Genomic DNA, 23,337 nt, shown 5'->3' on the forward strand with positions numbered 1-23,337 from the left:
ACTGCCGCTGCTCTGTGTGTGAGGAGGAGGAGGCTGGCAATGCCGCTGCTCTGTGTGTGAGGAGGAGGCTGGCACTGCCGCTGCTCTGTGTGTGAGGAGGAGGCCGGCACTGCCGCTGCTCTGTGTGTGAGGAGGAGGAGGCCGGCACTGCCGCTGCTCTGTGTGTGAGGAGGAGGAGGCCGGCACTGCCGCTGCTCTGAGTGTGAGGAGAGGAGGCCGGCACTGCCGCTGCTCTGTGTGTGAGGAGGAGGAGGAGGCTGGCACTGCCGCTGCTCTGTGTGTGAGGAGGAGAGGAGGCTGGCACTGCCGCTGCTCTGTGTGTGAGGAGGAGGAGGCTGCAATGCCGCTGCTCTGTGTGTGAGGAGGAGGAGGCTGGCACTGCCGCTGCTCTGTGTGTGAGGAGGAGGAGGCTGGAACTGCCGCTGTCTCTGTGTGTGAGGAGGAGGAGGCTGGCACTGCCGCTGCTCTGTGTGTGAGGAGGAGGAGGCCGGCACTACCGCTGCTCTGTGTGTGTGACGAGGAGGCTGGCACTGCCGCTGCTCTGTGTGTGAGGAGGAGGAGGCTGGCACTGCCGCTGCTCTGTGTGTGAGGAAGAGGCTGGCACTGCCGCTGCCCTGTGTGTGAGTAGGAGGCTGGCACTTCCGCTGCTGTGTGTGAGGAGGAGGCTGGCACTGCCGCTGCTGTGTGTGAGGAGGAGGCTGGCACTGCCAATGCTCTGTGTGCGAGGAGGAGGCTGGCACTGCCGCTGCCCTGTGTGTGAGTAGGAGGCTGGCACTGCCGTGCTGCTCTGTGTGTGAGGAGGAGGAGGCTGGCACTGCCGCTGCTCTGTGTGTGAGGAGGAGGCTGGCACTGCCGCTGCTCTGTGTGTGAGGAGGAGGAGAGGCTGGCACTGCCGCTGCTCTGTGTGTGAGGAGGAGGAGGCTGGCAATGCCGGCTGCTCTGTGTGAGGAGGAGGCTGGCACTGCCGCTTGCTCTGTGTGTGAGAAGGAGGCTGGCACTGCCGCTGCTCTGTGTGTGAGGAGGAGGAGGCTGGCAATGCCGCTGCTCTGTGTTGTGAGGAGGAGGCTGGCACTGCCGCTGCTCTGTGTGTGAGGAGGAGGCCGGCACTGCCGCTGCTCTGTGTGTGAGGAGGAGGAGGCCGGCACTGCCGCTGCTCTGTGTGTGAGGAGGAGGGATGCGCTGCTGCGCTGCCTCTGTGGTGTGAGGAGGAGGAGGAGGCTGGCACTGCCGCTGCTCTGTGTGTGAGGAGGAGGAGGCTGGCACTGCCGCTGCTCTGTGTGTGAGGAGGAGGAGGCTGGCAATGCCGCTGCTCTGTGTGTGAGGAGGAGGAGGCTGGCACTGCCGCTGCTCTGTGTGTGAGGAGGAGGAGGCTGGCACTGCCGCTGCTCTGTGTGTGAGGAGGAGGAGGCTGGCACTGCCGCTGCTCTGTGTGTGAGGAAGAGGCTGGCACTGCCGCTGCCCTGTGTGTGAGTAGGAGGCTGGCACTGCCGCTGCTCTGTGTGTGAGGAGGAGGAGGCTGGCACTTCCGCTGCTGTGTGTGAGGAGGAGGCTGGCACTGCCGCTGCTGTGTGTGAGGAGGAGGCTGGCAGTGCCGCTGCTCTTTGTGTGAGGAGGAGGAGGAGGAGGAGAGCTGGCACTGCCGCTGCTCTGTGTGTGAGGAGGAGGAGGAGGCTGGCACTGCCGCTGCTCTGTGTGTGAGGAGGAGGAGGCTGGCAATGCCGCTGCTCTGTGTGTGAGGAGGAGGCTGGCACTGCCGCTGCTCTGTGTGTGAGAAGGAGGCTGGCACTGCCGCTGCTCTGTGTGTGAGGAGGAGGCTGGCACTGCCGCTGCTCTGTGTGTAAGGAGCAGGAGGCTGGCAATGCCGCTGCTCTGTGTGTGAGGAGGAGGCTGGCACTGCCGCTGCTCTGTGTGTGAGGAGGAGGAGGAGGAGGAGGCCGGCACTGCCGCTGCTCTGTGTGTGAGGAGGAGGAGGCTGGCACTGCCGCTGCTCTGGTGTGTGAGCAGGAGGAGGCTGGCACTGCCGCTGCTCTGTGTGTGAGGAGGAGGAGGCTGGCACTGCTGCTGCTCTGTGTGTGAGGAGGGAGAAGGCTGGCACTGCCTGCTGCTCTGTGTAGTGAGAGGAGGCTGGCACTGCCGCTGCTCTGTGTGTGAGGAGGAGGAGGCTGGCACTGCCGCTGCGTCTGTGTGTGAGGAGGAGGAGGCTGGCACTGCCGCTGCTCTGTGTGTGAGGAGGAGGAGGCTGCACTGCCGCTGCTCTGTGTGTGAGGAGGAGGAGGAGGAGGAGGCTGGCACTGCGCTGCTCTGTTTGTGTGAGGAGGGGAGGAGGAGGAGGAGGAGGCTGGCACTGCCGCTGCTCTGTGTGTGAGGAGGAGGAGGCTGGAACTGCTGCTGGCTTCTGTGTGTGAGGTGGTGGAGGCTGGCACTAGAGGTGTGGAGGAGGCTGGCGACTGACGCTGCTCTGTGAGTGAGGAGAGGAGTGCCGGCACCTGCCGCTGCTCTGTGTGTGAGGAGGAGGGAGGAGGAGGAGGCTGGCACTGCCGCTGCTCTGTGTGTGAGGAGGAGGAGGAGGCTGGCACTGCCGCTGCTCTGTGTGTGAGGAGAGTAGGAGGCTGGCACTGCCGCTGCTCTGTGTGTGAGGAGGGATGAGGAGGAGGCTGGCACTGTCGCTGCCCCTGTGTATGTGGTGTAAGGGGGAGACTGGCACTAGCGCTGTCTTCATTGTACCTGTACTATGTATACATCTCATGGTGTAGTAGTAGTAGTGTGTGTTTGACACGGTGTAGTAATAGTGTGTGTATGATACGGTGTAGGTGTGTGTGTGTGTATTTGTGTGACACGCTGCTATAGTAGTGTGTGAGACACGGCGTAGTAGTAGTGTGTCTGTGACATGCTGTAGTGTGTGTATGGCACGGTGTGTGTCTGTGTGTGTGTGAGTGTGTGTGTGTGTGTGTGTGTGTGTGTGTGTGTGTGTGTGTGTGTGACACTGCTGTAGTAGTAAGGCTAAGTGGAGAGAAACTACGGCGCTCGTCTTTAACACTTCAAGATACAAATGTGAATGAACATATATAAACACACTTGGGAGCCTAAAAACACAAAAGGTAGTATACTGGCCCTTCAAATTGCAGCTCAACCTTGATGAGATCCTTCCTTCATCTCCACCAGTGGTAATTCTTGTCGAAAAGGTGAGGCTCCAACAGGGGCAGAATCACTCAGTGAGTTAAAAGTGAGCAGCTATGGCGACCTGATGAAGCGAGAGATACTCGCGAAACGCGTAGCCCTGTGTCGGCATAGCTGCTCTGTTTTTGACCACTGAAGGCCACCGTATTTTCTGAAGGAGAAGCTCAGTTGCAGGCCCTGCGACCGGATGCGGCAGCTAAGGAGACCCCGGCATGAGCTGGCACTAAGGAGACGGACGCCGGATGTGTATTATTTACATGTAAGTTTCTATACTTACCTGTTGTTCAATAAAATCACTTTTAACTCACTGAGCATTTCTGCCCCTGTTTGGAGCCCACCACAGTGAGCGAACTGCTCATATCAGAAGCCCCCACATCACCCTGGGTACTACCTCCTTTGAAGTGGATCTCTCTAAAGAAACTTTGACAAGACCGGCTCACACTTGTGCGTGTGAATAAGATCTGGCTTCAGCCTTTTTTATATTTTCACCACCTATTCCCTGTGTGTATGCTTGTTTCACTTAGTGGCTTCACTTAGTGTTCATTTTATCTTATTTATCTCTTTTCTATGCGCTCACCTTTTCGACAAGAATTACTGGTGTGTGGTGTGTGTGTGTGTGTGACGCTGCTATAGTAGTGTGTGTGACACAGCGTAGTAGTGGGGGGGGTGTGACGCTGCTATAGTAGTGTGTGTGACACAGCGTAGTAGTGGGGGGGGGGGGGTGTGTGTGTGTGTGACACACTGTTGTGTTCATGCTTCACAATAACACACTACCTTGTTGGTACTGAACGATCCTTCTTTATTACTGCTGACAGGTAATCATTCTCCTGGTTACCCCAGACTGCTGCGTGTCTGTCTATGCCCTGATGTTATCCTGACTGCCTCTCACTCTACTTCCTGGTTCAGAAGGCAGTACAAAGGACTCGGGGCCATCCCTTAAGGTTGGAGGAAAGGAAATTTCACCAGCAACAAAGGAAAGGGTTCTTTACAGTAAGGGCAGTTAAAATGTGGAATTCATTACCCATGGAGACTGTGATGGCAGATACAATAGATTTGTTGAAAAAAAGGTTGGACATCTTTTTAGATGGGAAAGGTATACAGGGATATACCAAATAAGTATACATGGGAAGGATGTTGATCCAGGGATTAATCCGATTGCCAATTCTTGAGTCAGGAAGGAATTAATTGTTCCCCTTAATGGGGTTTTTTGTTTGCCTTCCTCTGGATCAATAAGTATAGATATAGGATAAAGTATCTATTGTCTAAATTTAGCATAGGTTGAACTTGATGGACGTACATCTTTTTTCAACCTCATCTACTATGTAACTATGTACTACTACAGCAAGTCATACACACTACTACAGCATGTCATACAGACTACTACTTCTACACCAATTCATAAACACTACTACTACACCAAGTCATACACACTACTACTACTACATACTACTACTACTACTACTACACCACCAAGTCATACACACTATCTACTACTATACCATGTCATACACACTACTACAGCATGTCATACAGACTACTACTTCTACACTGTCATACACACTACTACAGCATGTCATACAGACTACTACTTCTACACCAATTCATACACACTACTACTTCTACACCAATTCATACACACTACTACACCACCAAGTCATACACACTACTACTACTTATCACCACCAAGTCAGACACACTACTACTACTACACTCACCAAGTCAGACACACTACTACTACTACACCACCAAGTCATACACACTACTACTACTACACCACCAAGTCATACACACTACTACTATACCGTGTCATACACACTACTACTACACCGTGTCATGCATACTACTACTTCTACACTATGTCATACACACTACTACAGCGTCATGCATACTATCTACTACACCGTATCATACACACTACTACACCGTGACAGACACACTACTGCAGCGTCTCACAAACACTACTACAGCAGCGTCTCTCACACACACACACAGACACACACACTACAGCAGCGCATCTCACACACTATTACAGAAGCATGACACCCACACACTACCGCAGCGTCACATACATACTACCTACCACAGCGTGACACACACACACACACACCACTACTACACCATCACAGAACTCTAAAGCAGTCACATACACACACTACTACAGCATCAACACACACACATGCTACTACAGCAACACACACACACACTACCACTACTACGACTACTACAATGTGTGGTGTATTGGCTACTTCCTGGTCACTGTCATGTGATACTGTGATGTCACCACTGACTTCTGAACCCGGAAGTAGAGTGAGAGGCAGTCAGGATAACATCAGGGCATAGACAGACTACGCAGCAGTCTGGGGTAACCAGGAGAACGACTACCTGTCAGTGGTAATAAAGAAGGGCCGTTCAGGGTAGTGTGTTATTGTGAAGCATGAACACTTAGGCTGGGGCCATGGTGCCAGCGGCCGTGCGGAGGCTGTGCAAGTGACCCGCGTGAAGTGGGTGCTTTCCCCTGAGCCATGGTGGATGGGCCGTGGGGGCATCATGGAGCTGGTTCACCCTCATTGGGCAAACCGCTACACGTGACCGGCCTGTCACACCAAGAAAAGATCCGTTTCAACGGATTTCTTGCGCAACGCGTGTCCCCCCTCCCGCTTCCGCCCGCACGCCGCATGGAAGCAAACACACTTGCCTTACAGCAGTCTGATCGCCCAGCGTTCGGACGCCTCCTCACGGTCTGCAGCACCATGGCCCCAACCTTAGACATAACAGTGGTGACAAGAATATCGCTAAACCCACAACAATGTCACTAGGCCTCAGTTAGTAAACCCACAAACAATGTCACTAGGCCTGGGCAGTATTCCTCTATACATAGGATGGAATTGTACAATCCTGCAGCGAAAGATAACCCTGGGAAATAAGCTGAAAGCAACAGCGTTACTTTTCTCTGTGTCTCAGAAAGGACTGACAGTATCCCTATGCATTTATGTACCAAGACAGCCAAGGATAAATATATGTCACTATGGCTCTCATCGGCAGCATGCAGGAATTTCATGTTGAAACAGACAATTGGTCTTCTGGATGCGAACGGCTCGACCAATATTTAGTTGCAAATGCTGTAAGTGATGACAAAAGGTTGCTGTATTTATCACAGCAGTTGGTGCTAAAACCTACAATACTTTAAGAGACTTGTTGCTTCAAGATAAACCAGCATCCGAGCCCCTAAACGTACTGATCGAAATACTGAACGATTACTACCAACCTAAAACCGCCGGAGATAGCGGAGAGATTACGGTTTCATCACAGACGCCAAGAACAAGGCGAGGATATTGAATCCTATGTTGTCGCTGTAAGGAAGTTGGCCAGCACCTGCGCTTTCTGCGGTTACCTGCCAGCACCTGCGCTTTCTGCGGTTACCTGCCAGCACCTGCGCTTTCTGCGGTTACCTGCCAGCACCTGAGCTTTCTGCGGTTACCTGCCAGCAGCTGCGCTTTCTGCGGTTACCTGCAGCACCTGCGCTTTCTGCGTTACCTGCCAGCACCTGAGCTTTCTGCGGTTACCTGCCAGCAGCTGCGCTTTCTGCGGTTACCTGCCAGCAGCTCTCCGCGACATGTTTGTCATTGAGCTATCCGTGGCCGAACACAACGATTCTCAGATTGATAGAGGCCCTAGCTATAGGTGTGCGCTATAAACAAATTCCACTTGTATGTATATGGTCGCCACGTTACGCTCGTCACGGACCACAAGCCATTACTCTTCATCTTTAACCCCAAAAAGGGTATATCCACGACAGCCGCTCGCCTACCAAAGGTACGCCCTCTTTTTGGGAGCATACACATACAATATAAAATACAGCTCACACAATGAGCACACTAAAGCTGATACTATGTCCCAACTACCACTTCAAGAAAAAAAACTAAATTCAGCGAGCAACGTTTCCACTCTGCAACTACGAATACATTGACCTCGCAGTTGCTTGCTAAGGAAATACAGAGGGATGACACGCTCTGCACCGTTAGGCAAGTCGTACAGGGTGGACGGCCTCAAACCGTAGCATCCAACTTGAGGCCATATAAACTTTGCCATCTGGAACTGACCACCGGGGATCATTGCCTCACGTGGGGAGAGAGACTGGTGGTTCCACAAGGCATGCAGGCGCAAGCATTGCAACAACTACATAATGGACATCCCGGCACGATCCGTATGAAGCAGCAAGCCCGGGACACATATGGAGGCCAGTTATTGATCAAGACATCGAAAGCTGTGTCACCGGGTGGCCGGGCTGTGCCCAGTCAGCGAGGCAACTACTGAGAGGGACAGTCCAACCATGGGTGTGTCCAACCACCCCATGGCACCGCATCCACATTGATTTTGCTGGGCCAAGACAGTGCATCGTACTGGATCGTGGTCAACGCGCACTCCAAATGGCCAGAGGTGGTGAAAATGAAGTCAGTTATAACAGCTGCCACGATCAAAGCATTACAGAGACTGTTTGGGATGTTCGGTTATCCCCTAGAATTAGTGTCAAGCAGTTCACGGCGCTAGAGTTAAAAAAAAACTTTCTAAAAGAGTTTTGCATTGTTCACCGAACATCTGCACCATACCACCCGGCCACGAATGGCCAGGCCGAAAGGTTTGTTCAAGCCTTCAAGAACTCGTTAAAAGCCATAAAGACCACAAATTCACGATTGATAGTCAATTTAGAGACCTTTTTACTGGCATACAGAACAACACCCCATGCAACTACAGGGGTCCCGCCTGCTCAACTCATGCTCGGACGTCAGCCAAGAACCAAGCATGATCTTCTCAAACCGTGCACGGTGGAAGAGACAGTATTCCGTGCACAAAGTCACACACAACCGGTCTCTAACTCCAAATCCTTTGTCCCAGGGGAGGCGGTATGGTGTACAGATGTATGGCCCCATCCACAGATGTAAGGCCGCTAGTCACAAGAATTTTTGGACCAAAAATGTATGCAGTGACCACGGAAGATGGCCTTTCCACCAGACGCCACACGGATCAAATCAGATCCGGGCCTTCAGCGAACTGTTCCTCAGAACAGGCCAACAGACCCAGCCAGACAGATATTTGGAGTGGCGTGTGGTATGACACAGGATACCAGGTACCAGAGAACTCGGCAGTGGAGCAACCGGTCATGGAACCGGCCCGAGGCAAGAGGAGCCAGTAGAGGCCATGGTGCCGCAGACCGTGAGGAGGCGTCCGAACGCTGGGCGATCAGACTGCTGTAAGGCAGTGTTCGCGTCCATGCGGCGTGCGGGCGGAAGCGGGAGGGGACACGCGTTGCGTTGCGCAAGAAATCCGTTGAAACTGATTTCTTGGTGTGACAGGCCGGTCACGTGAGCGGTTTGCCCAATGAGGGTGAACCAGCTCCATGATGCCCCCCACGGCCCATCCACCATGGCCAGGGAAAGCACCCACTTCACGCGGGTCACTGCACAGCCTCCGCATGGCCTACGGCACCATGGCCCCAGCCTAAGTGTTCATGCTTCACAATAACACACTACCCTGAACGGCCCTTCTTTATTACCACTGACAGGTAGTCGTTCTCCTGGTTACCCCAGACTGCTGCGTGTCTGTCTATGCCCTGATGTTATCCTGACTGCCTCTCACTCTACTTCCGGGTTCAGAAGTCAGTGGTGACATCACTGTATCACATGACAGTGACCAGGAAGTAGCCAATACACCACACATTGTAGTAGTCGTAGTGTGTGTGTGTGTTGCTGTAGTAGCGTGTGTGTGTGTGTGTTGATGCTGTAGTAGTGTGTGTGTATGTTACTGCTTTAGAGTTGTGTGATGGTGTAGTAGTGGTGTGTGTGTGTGTGTGTGTGTGTGTGTGTGTGTGTGTCACGCTGCGGTAGTAGTGTATGTATGTGACGCTGCGGTAGTGTGTGGGTGTCATGCTTCTGTAATAGTGTGTGTGTGTGTGTGTGTGTGACGCTGCTGTAGTAGTGTCTGTGAGACGCTGCTGTAGTAGTGTTTGTGAGACGCTGCAGTAGTGTGTATGACACGGTGTAGTAGTGTGTATGATACGGTGTAGTAGTAGATAGTATGCATGACGCTGTAGTAGTGTGTATGACATAGTGTAGAAGTAGTAGTATGCATGACACGGTATAGTAGTAGTGTGTATGACTTGGTGGTGTAGTAGTAGTAGTGTGTATGACTTGGTGGTGTAGTAGTAGTAGTAGTAGTGTGTATGACTTGGTGGTGTAGTAGTAGTAGTGTGTATGACTTGGTGGTGTAGTAGTAGTAGTAGTGTGAATGACTCTTGGTGGTGTAGTAGTAGTAGTGTGTATGACTTGGTGGTGTAGTAGTGTGTATGAATTGGTGTAGAAGTAGTAGTGTGTATGAATTGGTGTAGAAGTAGTAGTCTGTATGACATGCTGTAGTAGTGTGTATGACAGTGTAGAAGTAGTAGTCTGTATGACATGCTGTAGTAGTGTGTATGACATGGTATAGTAGTAGTGTGTATGACTTGGTGGTGTAGTAGTAGTAGTGTGTATGACTTGGTGTAGTAGAGTAGTGTTTATGAATTGGTGTAGAAGTAGTAGTCTGTATGACATGCTGTAGTAGTGTGTATGACTTGCTGTAGTAGTACATAGTTACATAGTAGATGAGGTTGAAAAAAGATGTACGTCCATCAAGTTCAACCTATGCTAAATTTAGACAATAGATACTTTATCCTATATCTATACTTATTGATCCAGAGGAAGGCAAACAAAAAACCCCATTAAGGGGAACAATTAATTCCTTCCTGTCTCCAAGAATTGGCAATCGGATTAATCCCTGGATCAACATCCTTCCCATGTATACTTATTTGGTATATCCCTGTATACCTTTCCCATCTAAAAATATGTCCAACCTTTTTTTGAACAAATCTATTGTATCTGCCATCACAGTCTCCATGGGTAATGAATTCCACATTTTAACTGCCCTTACTGTAAAGAACCCTTTCCTTTGTTGCTGGTGAAATTTCCTTTCCTCCAACCTTAAGGGATGGCCCGAGTCCTTTGTACTGTCCGTGGGATGAATAGTTCTTTTGAAAGCTCATTGTATTGTCCCCGAATATATTTGTATATAGTTATCATATCCCCTCTTAGACGCCTCTCTTCTAATGTAAATAAATCTAATTTAGCAGCCTCTCCTCATAAGTTACAATGTCCATCCCCTTTATTAATTTGGTGGCTCTTCTCTGCACTCTCTCTAGTTCCATAATGTCTTTTCTTAGGATTGGTGCCCAAAATTGTACTCCATATTCAAGGTGTGGTCTTACTAATGCTTTGCAAAGGGGCATAATTATGTTTACTTCCCTTCCATCCATTGCCCGTTTTATGCAAGATAAGATTTTATTTGCCTTTGCAGCTACTGCATGACATTGGGCACTATTGCTAAGCTTGGTGTCTACAAGCACTCCTAAATCCTTCTCCATCAAGGATTCCCCCAATATATCTCCATTTAATTTGTAAGTCGCCTTTTTATTCTTGCATCCCAAATGCATAACCTTACATTTATCTGTATTAAACCTCATTTGCCATTTACCTGCCCACGTTTCCAGTCTCTCCAAGTCCTTCTGAAGAGAAATTACATCCTGCTCTGATTCTATTACCTTGCACAACTTAGTATCATCAGCAAAGATGGAGACTTTGCTCTCGAGCCCAACCTCAAGGTCATTAATAAACAAGTTAAAAAGCAGGGGTCCCAGTACCGATCCCTGAGGTACTCCACTCACGACTTTAGCCCAACCTAGTAGTAGTAGTCGTGTGTTTGATACGGTGTAGAAGTTTGTGACGTGACCTGTTACATTCACTCTTCACCTTGCAGGTCGGGAAGTTTCTGAGCGCAGAGGAATATCAGCAAAAAATCATCCCAGTCATTGTTAAAATGTTCTCATCTCCTGACCGCGCCCTGCGGATACGCCTGCTTCAGCAGGTGGGTACTAAGCGTCCTCTCCCCGCCGCGCCCTGCGGATACGCCTGCTTCAGCAGGTGGGTACTAAGCGTCCTCTCCCCGCCACGCCCTGCGGATACGCCTGCTTCAGCAGGTGGGTACTAAGCGTCCTCTCCTGGCCGCGCCCTGCGGATACGCCTGCTTCAGCAGGTGGGTACTAAGCGTCCTCTCCCCGCCGCGCCCTGCGGATACGCCTGCTTCAGCAGGTGGGTACTAAGCGTCCTCTCCCCGCCGCGCCCTGCGGATACGCCTGCTTCAGCAGGTGGGTACTAAGCGTCCTCTCCCCGCCGCGCCCTGCGGATACGCCTGCTTCAGCAGGTGGGTACTAAGCGTCCTCTCCCGGCCGCGCCCTGCGGATACGCCTGCTTCAGCAGGTGGGTACTAAGCGTCCTCTCCCGGCCGCGCCCTGCGGATACGCCTGCTTCAGCAGGTGGGTACTGGCCGTGTCGCACTCCCTTCAACTAATCTAACTGAGTGAAACACAAAGATCTGGCTGTTGTTATTTCTCTGGTAACTAGTTACACGTCTTTAGGGCAAGAGTGACCAACTCCAATCCTCAAGGCCCACCTATAGGCCAGGTACTGGCCTCCGCTCCCGGGCTCACTAACGCCTCCCAGGCCTACGCTCCCGGGCTCACTAACGCCTCCCAGGCCTCCGCTCCCGGGCTCACTAACGCCTCCCAGGCCTCCGCTACCGGGCTCACTAACGCCTCCCAGGCCTCCGCTCCCGGGCTCACTAACACCTCCCAGGCCTCCGCTCCCGGGCTCACTAACGCCTCCCATGCCTCCGCTCCCGGGCTCACTAACACCTCCCAGGCCTCCGCTCCCGGGCTCACTAACGCCTCCCAGGCCTCCGCTCCCGGGCTCACTAACGCCTCCCAGGCCTCCGCTCCCGGGCTCACTAACGCCACATAGTGATTTCTAAGTACTTCTCTGCGTGTGACTGACAGCTCGGGCGCCAGTCTCCCGAATGGACACGGCCCCGCAGACTATAGGCGCTGTACCCCGGGAAGTGACGTGCGGGGGTGGGGCAGAACATGGACTTGTGTCACTTGGTTTTGCTCGTCATGATTTCGGTGATTTTTTGACAGATGGAAAACTTCATCCAGTACCTGAACGAGCCGACGGTGAACACACAGATATTCCCACACGTGGTACACGGGTTCCTGGACACCAACCCCGCTATACGGGAGCAGACCGTGAAGGTAATGGCAGCGCGGGCAGCAGCAGTGCCAGCCTCCCCCTCGCACACTACTGCACTATGACATGTATACACAGCACAGGTACAGCGCGGGCAGTGGCAGCATCCCCCTCACACACACTACTACACCATGACATGTATACACAGCGCAGGTAGAGAGCTGGCAGCGGCAGTGCCAGTCTCTCCCTCTCACACACACACACACACACTACTACACCATGACATGTATACACAGCGCAGGTAGAGAGCTGGCAGCGGCAGTGCCAGCCTCCCCCCTCACACACATTACTACACAATGACATGTATACACAGCGCAGGTAGAGAGCTGGCAGCGGCAGTGCCAGCCTCCCCCTCTCACACTACTACACCATGACGTATACACAGCACAGGTGCAGCACAGGTACAGCGTGGGCAGTGCCAGCCTCCCCCTCACACACTACTACACCATGCCATGTATACACAGCGCAGGTAGAGAGCTGGCAGCGGCAGTGCCAGCCTCCCCCCTCACACACATTACTACACAATGACATGTATACACAGCGCAGGCAGAGCCGTGCTCGTCTCGCACAGAGCAGACTGGGCCTAGGAGCTTACACCCTAATCTCAGTCTCTTCACTCCCAGGCGATGCTGCTCCTGGCTCCCAAGCTGAATGAGAATAACCTGAACGTGGAGCTGATGAAGCATTTCGCTCGACTACAGGCTCGGGACGCGCAGGGGCCTATCCGCTGTAACACAACTGTGTGCCTGGGCAAAATCGCCCCTTACCTCAACCCGCAGTGAGTAGGCCCGACCTCGAATATCCCCCTACCTCACCCCGATATTCCCTCTACCTCACCCTCGCCGTGAGTACCCGGACCTCACCCTGACATTCCCCTACCTCACCCCCATTGTGAATATATGCACGCACAATTTCCCTCCTACCTCACCCCAATATCACACCTACCTCACCCCGCCGTGAGTTCCAGGATTCATACCGCATCACGTTGGTTAAGATCTTCATTGGTGTGTGTGTGGGGGGGGGGGGGGGGGAGAGGGGGGCGGCGGCGGCATGTGGGTTTATGTTTATAGCTGGGTATAATATCTCTAGTAAAATGTATCGGTGTGTGTATATACATATACGCGTGTACACAATATCTATGTTGTGTTAATGGCTATAATGTATACTGTATGTTCATATAGACAGTCCGGATATACATGACCCCAGCTGCTGTGGTGACCTCTAACCCTCCCTCCCCCCCCCCTTCCCGGTAGACACGGCAGCGAGTCCTGAGTCTGGCGTTCAGCAGGGCCACCAAGGACCCATTCTCCCCGTCCCGGGCTGCCGGTGTTCTCGGCTTCGCGGCTACCCACAATTTCTACTCCATGACAGACTGCGCCGGGAAGATCCTACCGGTGCTGTGCGGAGTCACCGTGGATCCAGAGAGGAGCGTCAGGGAGCAGGTGAGGGGGACACGGAGCAAGCTCATACCATACGGGAACAGGAGGGAGCCACGGCCCATCCAGTCTCACTGTGTCACCCTGCAGGGGGAGGGACAGACTCATAGCTCCCTTCTGTCTGTGTCCCTGTGTCACCCTGCGGGGGGAGGGACAGACTCATAGCTCCCTTCTGTCTGCGTCACTGTGTCACCCTGCGGGGGGAGGGACAGACTCATAGCTCCCTTCTGTCTGTGTCCCTGTGTCACCCTGCGGGGGGAGGTACAGACTCATAGCTCCCTTCTGTCTGTGTCCCTGTGTCACCCTGCGGGGGGAGGGACAGACTCATAGCTCCCTTCTGTCTGTGTCCCTGTGTCACCCTGCGGGGGGAGGGACAGACTCATAGCTCCTTCTGTCTGTGTCACTGTGTCACCCTGCGGGGGGAGGGACAGACTCATAGCTCCCTTCTGTGTCACTGTGTCACCCTGCGGGGCGAGGGACAGACTCATAGCTCCCTTCTGTCTGTGTCACTGTGTCATCCTGCGGGGGGAGGGACAGACTCATAGCTCCCTTCTGTGTCACTGTGTCACCCTGCGGGGGGAGGGACAGACTCATAGCTCCCTTCTGTCTGTGTCACTGTGTCACCCTGCGGGGGGAGGGACAGGCTCATAGCTCCCTTCTGTGTCACTGTGTCACCCTGCGGGGGGAGGGACAGACTCATAGCTCCCTTCTGTCTGTGTCACTGTGTCACCCTGCAGGGGGAGGGACAGACTCATAGCTCCCTTCTGTGTCACTGTGTCACCCTGCGGGGGGAGGGACAGACTCATAGCTCCCTTCTGTCTGTGTCACTGTGTCACCCTGCGGGGGGAGGGACAGACTCATAGCTCCCTTCTGTCTGTGTCACCGTGTCACCCTGCGGGGGGAGGGACAGACTCGGCTCCTTCTGTCTGTGTCACTGTGTCACCCTGCGAGGGGAGGTACAGGCTCATAGCTCCCTTCTGTCTGTGTCACTGTGTCATCCTGCGGGGGGAGGGGGAGATTCATAGCTCCCTTCTGTCTGTGTCACTGTGTCACCCTGTGGGGGGAGGGACAGACTCATAGCTCCCTTCTGTCTGTCACTGTGTCACCCTGCGGGGGAGGAACAGACTCATAGCTCCCTTCTGTCTGTCACTGTGTCACCCTGCGGGGGGAGGGACAGACTCATAGCTCCCTTCTGTCTGTCACTGTGTCATCCTGCAGGGGGAGGGACAGATTAGATGGGTCAATTCTGCCACTTGTCCCCTTGGTTATTTCAGGCCTTCAAAGCGATTCGCAGTTTTCTAGATAAACTAGAGTGTCTATCTGAGGATTCGTCTCAGCTCACAGAGCTTGGTGAGTGTGACAGATGTGTTCCTTTAGGAGTGTTACATACACTGTGATGCACTAGGGGTGTTATATATACACAGCGATGCACTAGGGGTGTTATATATACACAGTGATGCACTATGGGTGTTATATATACACAGCGATGCACTAGGGGTGTTATATATACACAGCGATGCACTAGGGGTGTTATATATATATAGCGATGCACTAAGGGTGTTATATATACACAGCGATGCACTAGGGGTGTTATATATACACAGCGATGCACTAGGGGTGTTATATATATACAGCGATGCACTAAGGTGTTATATATACACAGCGATGCACTAGGGGTGTTATATATACACAGCGATGCACTAGGGGTGTTATATATACACAGCGATGCACTAGGGGTGTTATATACACACAGTGATGCACACGGACGGGGTGTTGTATATACACAGCGATGCACACGGTGTGGGTGTTATATATACACAGCGATGCACACGGTGTGAGTGTTTTATATACACAGCGATGCACTAAGGGTGTTATATATATACACAGCGATGCACTAGGGGTGATATATATACACAGCGATGCACTAGGGGTGTTATATATACACAGCGATGCACTAAGGGTGTTATATATACACAGTGATGCACTAGGGGTGTTATATACACAGAGCGATGCACTAAGGGTGTTATATATACACAGCGATGCACTAGGGGTGTTATATATATATATATATATATATATATATATATATATATATATATATATATATATATATATATATATATATATATATACACAGTGATGCACTAGGGGTGTTATATACATACAGCAATGCACTAAGGGTGTTATATATACACAGCGATGCACTAGGGGTGTTATATATATATATATATATATATATATATATATATATATATATATATATATATATATATATATATATATATATATATATATATATATATATATACACACAGCGATGCACTAGGGGTGTTATATATACACAGCGATGCACACGGTGGGAGTGTTATATATACACAGCGATGCACTAGGGGTGTTATATATACACAGCGATGCACTAAGGGTGTTATATATATACACAGCGATGCACTAGGGGTGTTATATATACACAGCGATGCACTAAGGGTGTTATATATATACACAGCGATGCACTAGGGGTGTTAGATATACACAGCGATGCACTAAGGGTGTTATATATACACAGCGATGCACTAGGGGTGTTATATATACACAGCGATGCACTAGGGGTGTTATATATATATATATATATATATATATATATATATATATATATACACAGCGATGCACTAGGGGTGTTATATATACACAGCGATGCTCTAGGGGTGTTATATACAGACAGCGATGCACACGGTGGGGGTGTTATATATACACAGCGATGCACTAGGGGTGTTATATACACACAGCGATGCACTAGGGGTGCTATATACACACATCGATGCACTAGGAGGGGGTGTTATATATACACAGCGATGCACTAGGGGTGTTATATACACACAGCGATGCACACGGTGGGGGTGTTATATTTACACAGCGATGCACTAGGGGTGTTATATACACACAGCGATGCACTAGGGGTGTTATATACACACAGCGATGCACTAGGGGTGTTATATACACACAGCGATGCACGAGGAGGGGGCGTGGCAAAGAGATGCAGAATTGATCAATCATTTATTTGATTGAGACAGTCATTGTCAGAGCAGCCTCTTCCTTAATAGCTGTCGGGACTCTGTCCTACAGACGGAGACGCAGACCCTATAAACTGTATAAATGGTACGACGCAGGCTCCGCCCTATACGCCGAGACGCAGGCCGTAGTGATGTCCGCTCGGCTCCAGCACTTGGGATTTATCTTGGGTATGATCCGTGTTTTTCTCTCGCAGAGAAAGATGTCCACGCGGCCGGAGCGAACCCCGGAGTTGGGGGAGGTTGGACGGGCTGGGCAGTGACGGGGGTCTCCTCCCTCACCTCCAAATTCATCCGCTCCAGCGCAACGGGGGGACAGGTGGTGGAGCCGGTGGCCACGCCCACAGAGGACAGCAAACCTGGTGAGTGCCAGACACTGATACATGAAGGGAGCCGGGCACACCAATGACAGGTGCAATCAAATTAGTGCAAAAAGGTCATTTTAACGACTGAACACAGTCATATATCATCCAACGTTTTGGTGCCAGCACCTTCAGCAGGGATGCTTAGCGAGTGGCAGACACTACTACACCATGACATGTATACACAGCGCGAGCAGCGGCAGTGCCAGCCTCCCCTCACACACTTCTACACCATGACATGTATACACAGCGCGAGCAGCGGCAGTGCCAGCCTCCCCCTCACACACTACTACACCATGCCATGCATACACAGCACAGGTACAGCGCGGGCAGCGGCAGTGCCAGTCTCCCCCTCACACACTACTACACCATGCCATGCATACACAGCACAGGTACAGCGCGGGCAGCGGCAGTGCCAGCCTCCCCCTCACACACTACTACACCATGCCATGCATACACAGCACAGGTACAGCGCGGGCAGCGGCAGTGCCAGCCTCCCCCTCACACACTACTACACCATGACATGTATACACAGCACAGGTACAGCGCAGGCAGCGGCAGTGCCAACCTCTCCCTCACACACTACTACACCATGACATGTATACACAGCACAGGTACAGCGCGGGCAGCGGCAGTGCCAACCTCTCCCTCACACACTACTACACCATGCCATGTATACACAGCGCGGGCAGCGGCAGTGACAGTCTCTCTCACACTTACTCACTCACACACACACAATGAATAAATATGGATGTCGCTCTTTGGTGTTAGGTGGGGCTCCTCCTCCTCCTCCTACCCCAGCACCACCAGCCCTTTCTGAACCTGAGGAAGATGAGGGTGTGGCAGACGATAGTCCCCTGGACCGGTGGGATGAAGAAGACTGGGGAGCTTGGAGGTAAGAGGCCCATTACAGAAGTGGCAGGAGCCACTTACCTGTGTGACTAGGGTTGCCAGGCGGCTTCTCCAAAACACTGCACAGAGCGGTGGGAGGTGCGACGCGCACGGGAATCGCTGGCGGGGGAGAGTGTTATTTATAAAGGACCTGACGGGTACGTTACTGTTTCTAAATTTCACTCCAAGTATTCACCCATTTATATTCTGTTTCATAAAAAATCTGGGGAGGGAGTGGAAGTGGGAGGGAGAGGGAGAGGAAGTGGGAGGGAGAGGGAGGGAGAGGGAGCGCCCTTCGAGGATTTGTTTAGGAAATAGAATATGAAATAGTGCAAATTGGTGCACGCTTGGAGTGAAATTGAGGACAAATGACATAATGGTCAGATCATTTATAAATAACTGACCTGCAGTCACACTGCACATGGCGAGCAATACTGATCTTACTGCTCCTCCCACACATTCCAAGATTGTTGCACCCCCTCCTCATCTCTCTCTTCCCTTATCCTCGCACCCCCCCTCGTCCTCTCACCCTCCCCTCCTCCTGTCTCCCTCCCCTCCTCCTGTCTCCCTCCCCCCCTCCTGTCTCCCTCCCCTCCTCCTTTCTCCCTCCCCTCCTCCTGTCTCCCTCCCCTCCTCTTGTCTCTCTCCCCTCCTCTTGTCTCTCTCCCCTCCTCTTGTCTCTCTCCCCTCCTCTTGTCTCTCTCCCCTCCTCCTGTCTCCCTCTCCTCCTCTTGTCTCTCTCCCCTCCTCTTGTCTCCCTCCCCTCCTCCTGCCTCACTCCCCTCCTCCTGTCTCACTTCCCTCCCCTCATCCTCTCTCATCCTCCCCATCCATTCACCCTCTCTTCCCACTCCTTCATCGCTTCCCCCCTTCATCCTTTCTCCCCCCCTCCCTTCATCCTCTTTCTCCGCCCCTCCCTTCATCCTCTTTCTCCCCCCCTCCCTTCATCCTCTTTCGCCCCCCCCCTCCCTTCATCCTCTTTCGCCCCCCCCCCTCCCTTCATCCTCTTTCGCCCCCCCCCCTCCCTTCATCCTCTTTCGCCCCCCCCCTCCCTTCATCCTCTTTCGCCCCCCCCCCTCCCTTCATCCTCTTTCGCCCCCCCCCCTCCCTCCTTCATCTCTTTCGCCCCCCCTCCCTTCATCCTCTTTCGCCCCCCCTTCATCCTCTTTCGCCCCCCCTTCATCCTCTTTCGCCCCCCTCATCCTCTTTGGCCTCCCCTCATCCTCTTTCGCCCTCCCCCTCATCCTCTTTCGCCCCCCCCCTCATCCTCTTTCGCCCCCCCCTCATCCTCTTTCGCCCCCCCCTCTCATCCTCTTTGGCCCCCCCCCTCTCCCTTCATCCTCTTTGGCCCCCCCTCCCTTCATCCTCTTTGCCCCCCCCCTCCCTTCATCCTCTTTGCCCCCCCCCTCCCTTCATCCTCTTTGCCCCCCCTCCCCCCTCCCTTCATCCTCTTTGGCCCCCCCCTCCCTTCATCCTCTTTGACCCCCCCCCTCCCTTCTCCTCTATCGCCCTCTCCCTCATCCTTTCGCCCCCCCCCCTCCCTTCATCCTCTTTCGCCCCCCCCCCTCCCTTCATCCTCTTTTGCCCCCCCCTCCCTTCATCCTCTTTCGCCGCCCCCCTCCTTCTCCTTTCGCCCCCCCCTTCATCCTCTTTCGCCCCCCCTCCCTTCATCCTCTTTCGCCCCCCCTCCCTTCATCCTCTTTCGCCCCCCCTCCATCATCCTCTTTCGCCCCCCCCTCCCATCATCCCCTTTCGCTGCCCCCCCTCCCATATTCCTCTTTCGCCACCCCACCTCCCTTCATCCTCTTTCGCCCCCCCCCTCCCTTCATCCTCTTTCGCCCCCCCTCCCTTCATCCTCTTTCGCCCCACCTCCCTTCATCCTCTTTCGCCCACCCCTCCCTTCATCCTCTTTCGCCCACCCCTCCCTTCATCCTCTTTCGCCCCCCCCCCTTCATCCTCTTTCGAGCCCCCCCCTTCATCCTCTTTTGAGCCCCCCCCTCCCTTCATCCTCTTTCGCCCACCCCTCCCTTCATCCTCTTTCGCCCACCCCTCCCTTCATCCTCTTTCGCCCCCCCTCCCTTCATCCTCTTTCGCCCCCTCCCTTCATCCTCTTTCGCCCCCCCTCCCTTCATCCTCTTTCGCCCCCCCTCCCTTCATCCTCTTTCGCCCCCCTCCCATCATCCTCTTTCGCCCCCCCCTCCCATCATCCCCTTTCGCCGCCCCCCCTCCCATATTCCTCTTTCGCCACCCCACCTCCCTTCATCCTCTTTCGCCCCCCCCTCCCTTCATCCTCTTTCGCCCCCCCTCCCTTCATCCTCTTTCGCCCCCCCTCCCTTCATCCTCTTTCGCCCACCCTCCCTTCATCCTCTTTCGCCCACCCTCCCTTCATCCTCTTTCGCCCACCCCTCCCTTCATCCTCTTTCGCCCCCCCCCCTTCATCCTCTTTCGAGCCCCCCCCTTCATCCTCTTTTGAGCCCCCCCCTCCCTTCATCCTTTCGCCCACCCCTCCCTTCATCCTCTTTCGCCCCCCCTCCCTTCATCCTCTTTCGCCCCCTCCCTTCATCCTCTTTCGCCCCCCCTCCCTTCATCCTCTTTCGCCCCCCTCCCTTCATCCTCTTTCGCCCCCCCTCCCTTCATCCTCTTTCGCCCCCCCTCCCTTCATCCTCTTTCGCCCCCCCTCCCTTCATCCTCTTTCGCCCCCCCCTCCCTTCATCCTCTTTCGCCCCCCCCTCCCTTCATCCTCTTTCGCCCTCCCCCCTCCCTTCATCCTCTTTCGCCCCCCCTCCCTTCATCCTCTTTCGCCCCCCCCCTCCCTTCATCCTCTTTCACCCCCCCCCTCCCTTCATCCTCTTTAGCCCCCCTCCCTTCATCCTCTTTCGCCCCCCTCCCTTCATCCTCTTTCGCCCCTCCTTCCTTCATCCTCTTTCGCCCCCCTCCCTTCATCCTCTTTCGCCCCCCCTCCCTTCATCCTCTTTCGCCCCCCCCCCTCCCTTCATCCTCTTTCGCCCCCCCTCCCTTCATCCTCTTTCGCCCCCCCTCCCTTCATCCTCTTTCGCCCCCCCCCTCCCTTCATCCTCTTTCGCCCCCCCCTCCCTTCATCCTCTTTTGCCCCCCCCTCCCTTCATCCTCTTTCGCCACCCCCCTCCCTTCATCCTCTTTCGCCCCCCCCTCCCTTCATCCTCTTTTGCCCCCCCTCCCTTCATCCTCTTTCGCCCCCCCCTCCCTTCATCCTCTTTCGCCCCCCCTTCTTCCCTTCATCCTCTTTCGCCCCCCCTCCCTTCATCCTCTTTCGCCCCCCTCCCTTCATCCTCTTTCGCCCCCTCCCTTCATCCTCTTTAGCCCCCCCCTCCCCTTCATCCTCTTTAGCCCCCCCTCCCTTCATCCTCTTCGCCCCCCCCCCCTCCCTTCATCCTCTTTCGGCCCCCCCCCCCTCCCTTCATCCTCTTTCGGCCCCCCCCCCCTCCCTTCATCCTCTTTCGGCCCCCCCCCCCTCCCTTCATCCTCTTTCGGCCCCCCCCCCCCTCCCTTCATCCTCTTTCGCCCCCCCCCCCCTCCCTTCATCCTCTTTCGCCCCCCCCCCCCCTCCCTTCATCCTCTTTCGGCCCCCCCCTCCCTTCATCCTTTCGCCCCCCCCTCATCCTTTCGCCCTCTTTCGGCCCCCCCCCTCCCTTCATCCTCTTTCGCCCCCCCCCCCTCACTTCATCCTCTTTTGCCCTCCCTTCATCCTTTCGCCCCCCCTCCCTTCATCCTTTCGCCCCCCCTCCCTTCATCCTTTCGCCCCCCCTCCCTTCATCCTTTCGCCCCCCCTCCCTTCATCCTTTCGCCCCCCCTCCCTTCATCCTTTCGCCCCCCCTCCCTTCATCCTTTCGCCCCCCCCCTCCCTCATCCTCTTTCGCCCCCCCCTCCCTTCATCCTCTTTCGCCCCCCCCTCCCTTCATCCTCTTTTCGCCCCCCCCTCCCTTCATCCTCTTTCGCCCCCCCCTCCCTTCATCCTCTTTCGCCCCCCCCTCCCTTCATCCTCTTCGCCCCCCCTCCCTTCATCCTCTTTCGCCCCCCCCTCATCCTCTTTCGCCCCCCCCTCATCCTCTTTCGCCCCCCCCTCATCCTCTTTCGCCCCCCCTCATCCTCTTTCGCCCCCCCCCCTCATCCTCTTTCGCCCCCCCCCTCATCCTCTTTCGCCCCCCCCTCATCCTCTTTCGCCCCCCCCCCTCATCCTCTTTCGCCCCCCCCCCTCATCCTCTTTCGCCCCCCCCCCCTCATCCTCTTTCGCCCCCCCCCCTCATCCTCTTTCGCCCCCCCCCCCTCATCCTCTTTGGCCCCCCCCCTCATCCTCTTTGGCCCCCCCCCATCCTCTTTGGCCCCCCCCCCCATCCTCTTTGGCCCCCCCCCATCCTCTTTGGCCCCCCCCCATCCTCTTTGGCCCCCCCCCCCATCCTCTTTGGCTCCCCCCCTCCCTTCATCCTCTCCCCCCCCTCCCTTCATCCTCTCTCCCCCCCTCCTTCATCCTCTCTCCCCCCCTCCCTTCATCCTCTCTCCCCCCCTCCCTTCATCCTCTCTCCCCCCCCTCCCTTCATCCTCTCTCCCCCCCCTCCCTTCATCCTCTCTCTCCCCCCTCCCTTCATCTCTCTCCCCCCCCCTCCCTTCATCCTCTCTCCCCCCCCCTCCCTTCATCCTCTCTCCCCCCCCCTCCCTTCATCCTCTCTCCCCCCCCCTCCCTTCATCCTCTCTCCCCCCCCCTCCCTTCATCCTCTCTCCCTTCATCCCCCCTTCCTCCATCCCCCCTTCCTCCATCCTCTCTTCTCCCCCCCCCCCCCTCTCACCTCTCTCTGTTCCATGCTTTTCCTGTGCTCTTTTGCCCCACCCCCCTGCCCACCTCCTCCTGATTGGCTGCTGTTATGTAATGCAGCCAATCAAGATGGAGGAAGCTGCCCAGCCCCACAGCAGCAGCAGCCCTGCTCTCTCCATTCTCAGGGGAAATCCCGCGATTCCATTCGCCCCGCTGGCAGGTTACTATGTCCAGAGACATATTACCGCACACATACATGTCCGGTATTAGTGCTCATTTTTACCGGACAGAGTAACCAAATACCGGACACCTGGCTACCGTGCGTGTGCGCCTCCCCCTTATCCATGGATGAGGAGCATTCCAAGAGGGAAGGGCTGAGGGCTCCGTATGAATGAGATGGAATCCTGGGCAAGCGACAGCTGTGTGACAGTGTTCTGATTGGTGGACATCAGA

At 54.3% G+C, this 23,337-nt stretch overlaps 1 protein-coding gene across 1 annotated transcript in view; it reads left to right on the plus strand.

The window, feature by feature from the left end:
- SCYL1 (SCY1 like pseudokinase 1) overlaps positions 1-23,337 on the plus strand; it is a 35,499-nt gene that overhangs the window by 11,159 nt on the left and 1,003 nt on the right. The window contains 10 exon segments of the mRNA XM_075569390.1: positions 6,335-6,500; positions 7,697-8,012; positions 11,005-11,127; positions 12,236-12,349; positions 12,968-13,126; positions 13,598-13,786; positions 15,055-15,130; positions 17,043-17,207; positions 17,979-18,102; positions 23,070-23,100. Of these exon segments, the coding sequence (XP_075425505.1) occupies positions 6,335-6,500; positions 7,697-8,012; positions 11,005-11,127; positions 12,236-12,349; positions 12,968-13,126; positions 13,598-13,786; positions 15,055-15,130; positions 17,043-17,207; positions 17,979-18,102; positions 23,070-23,100 (1,463 nt within the window).

Source organism: Ascaphus truei, chromosome 14 (assembly GCF_040206685.1).
Source record: "Ascaphus truei isolate aAscTru1 chromosome 14, aAscTru1.hap1, whole genome shotgun sequence".
NCBI lineage: Eukaryota > Metazoa > Chordata > Amphibia > Anura > Ascaphidae > Ascaphus > Ascaphus truei.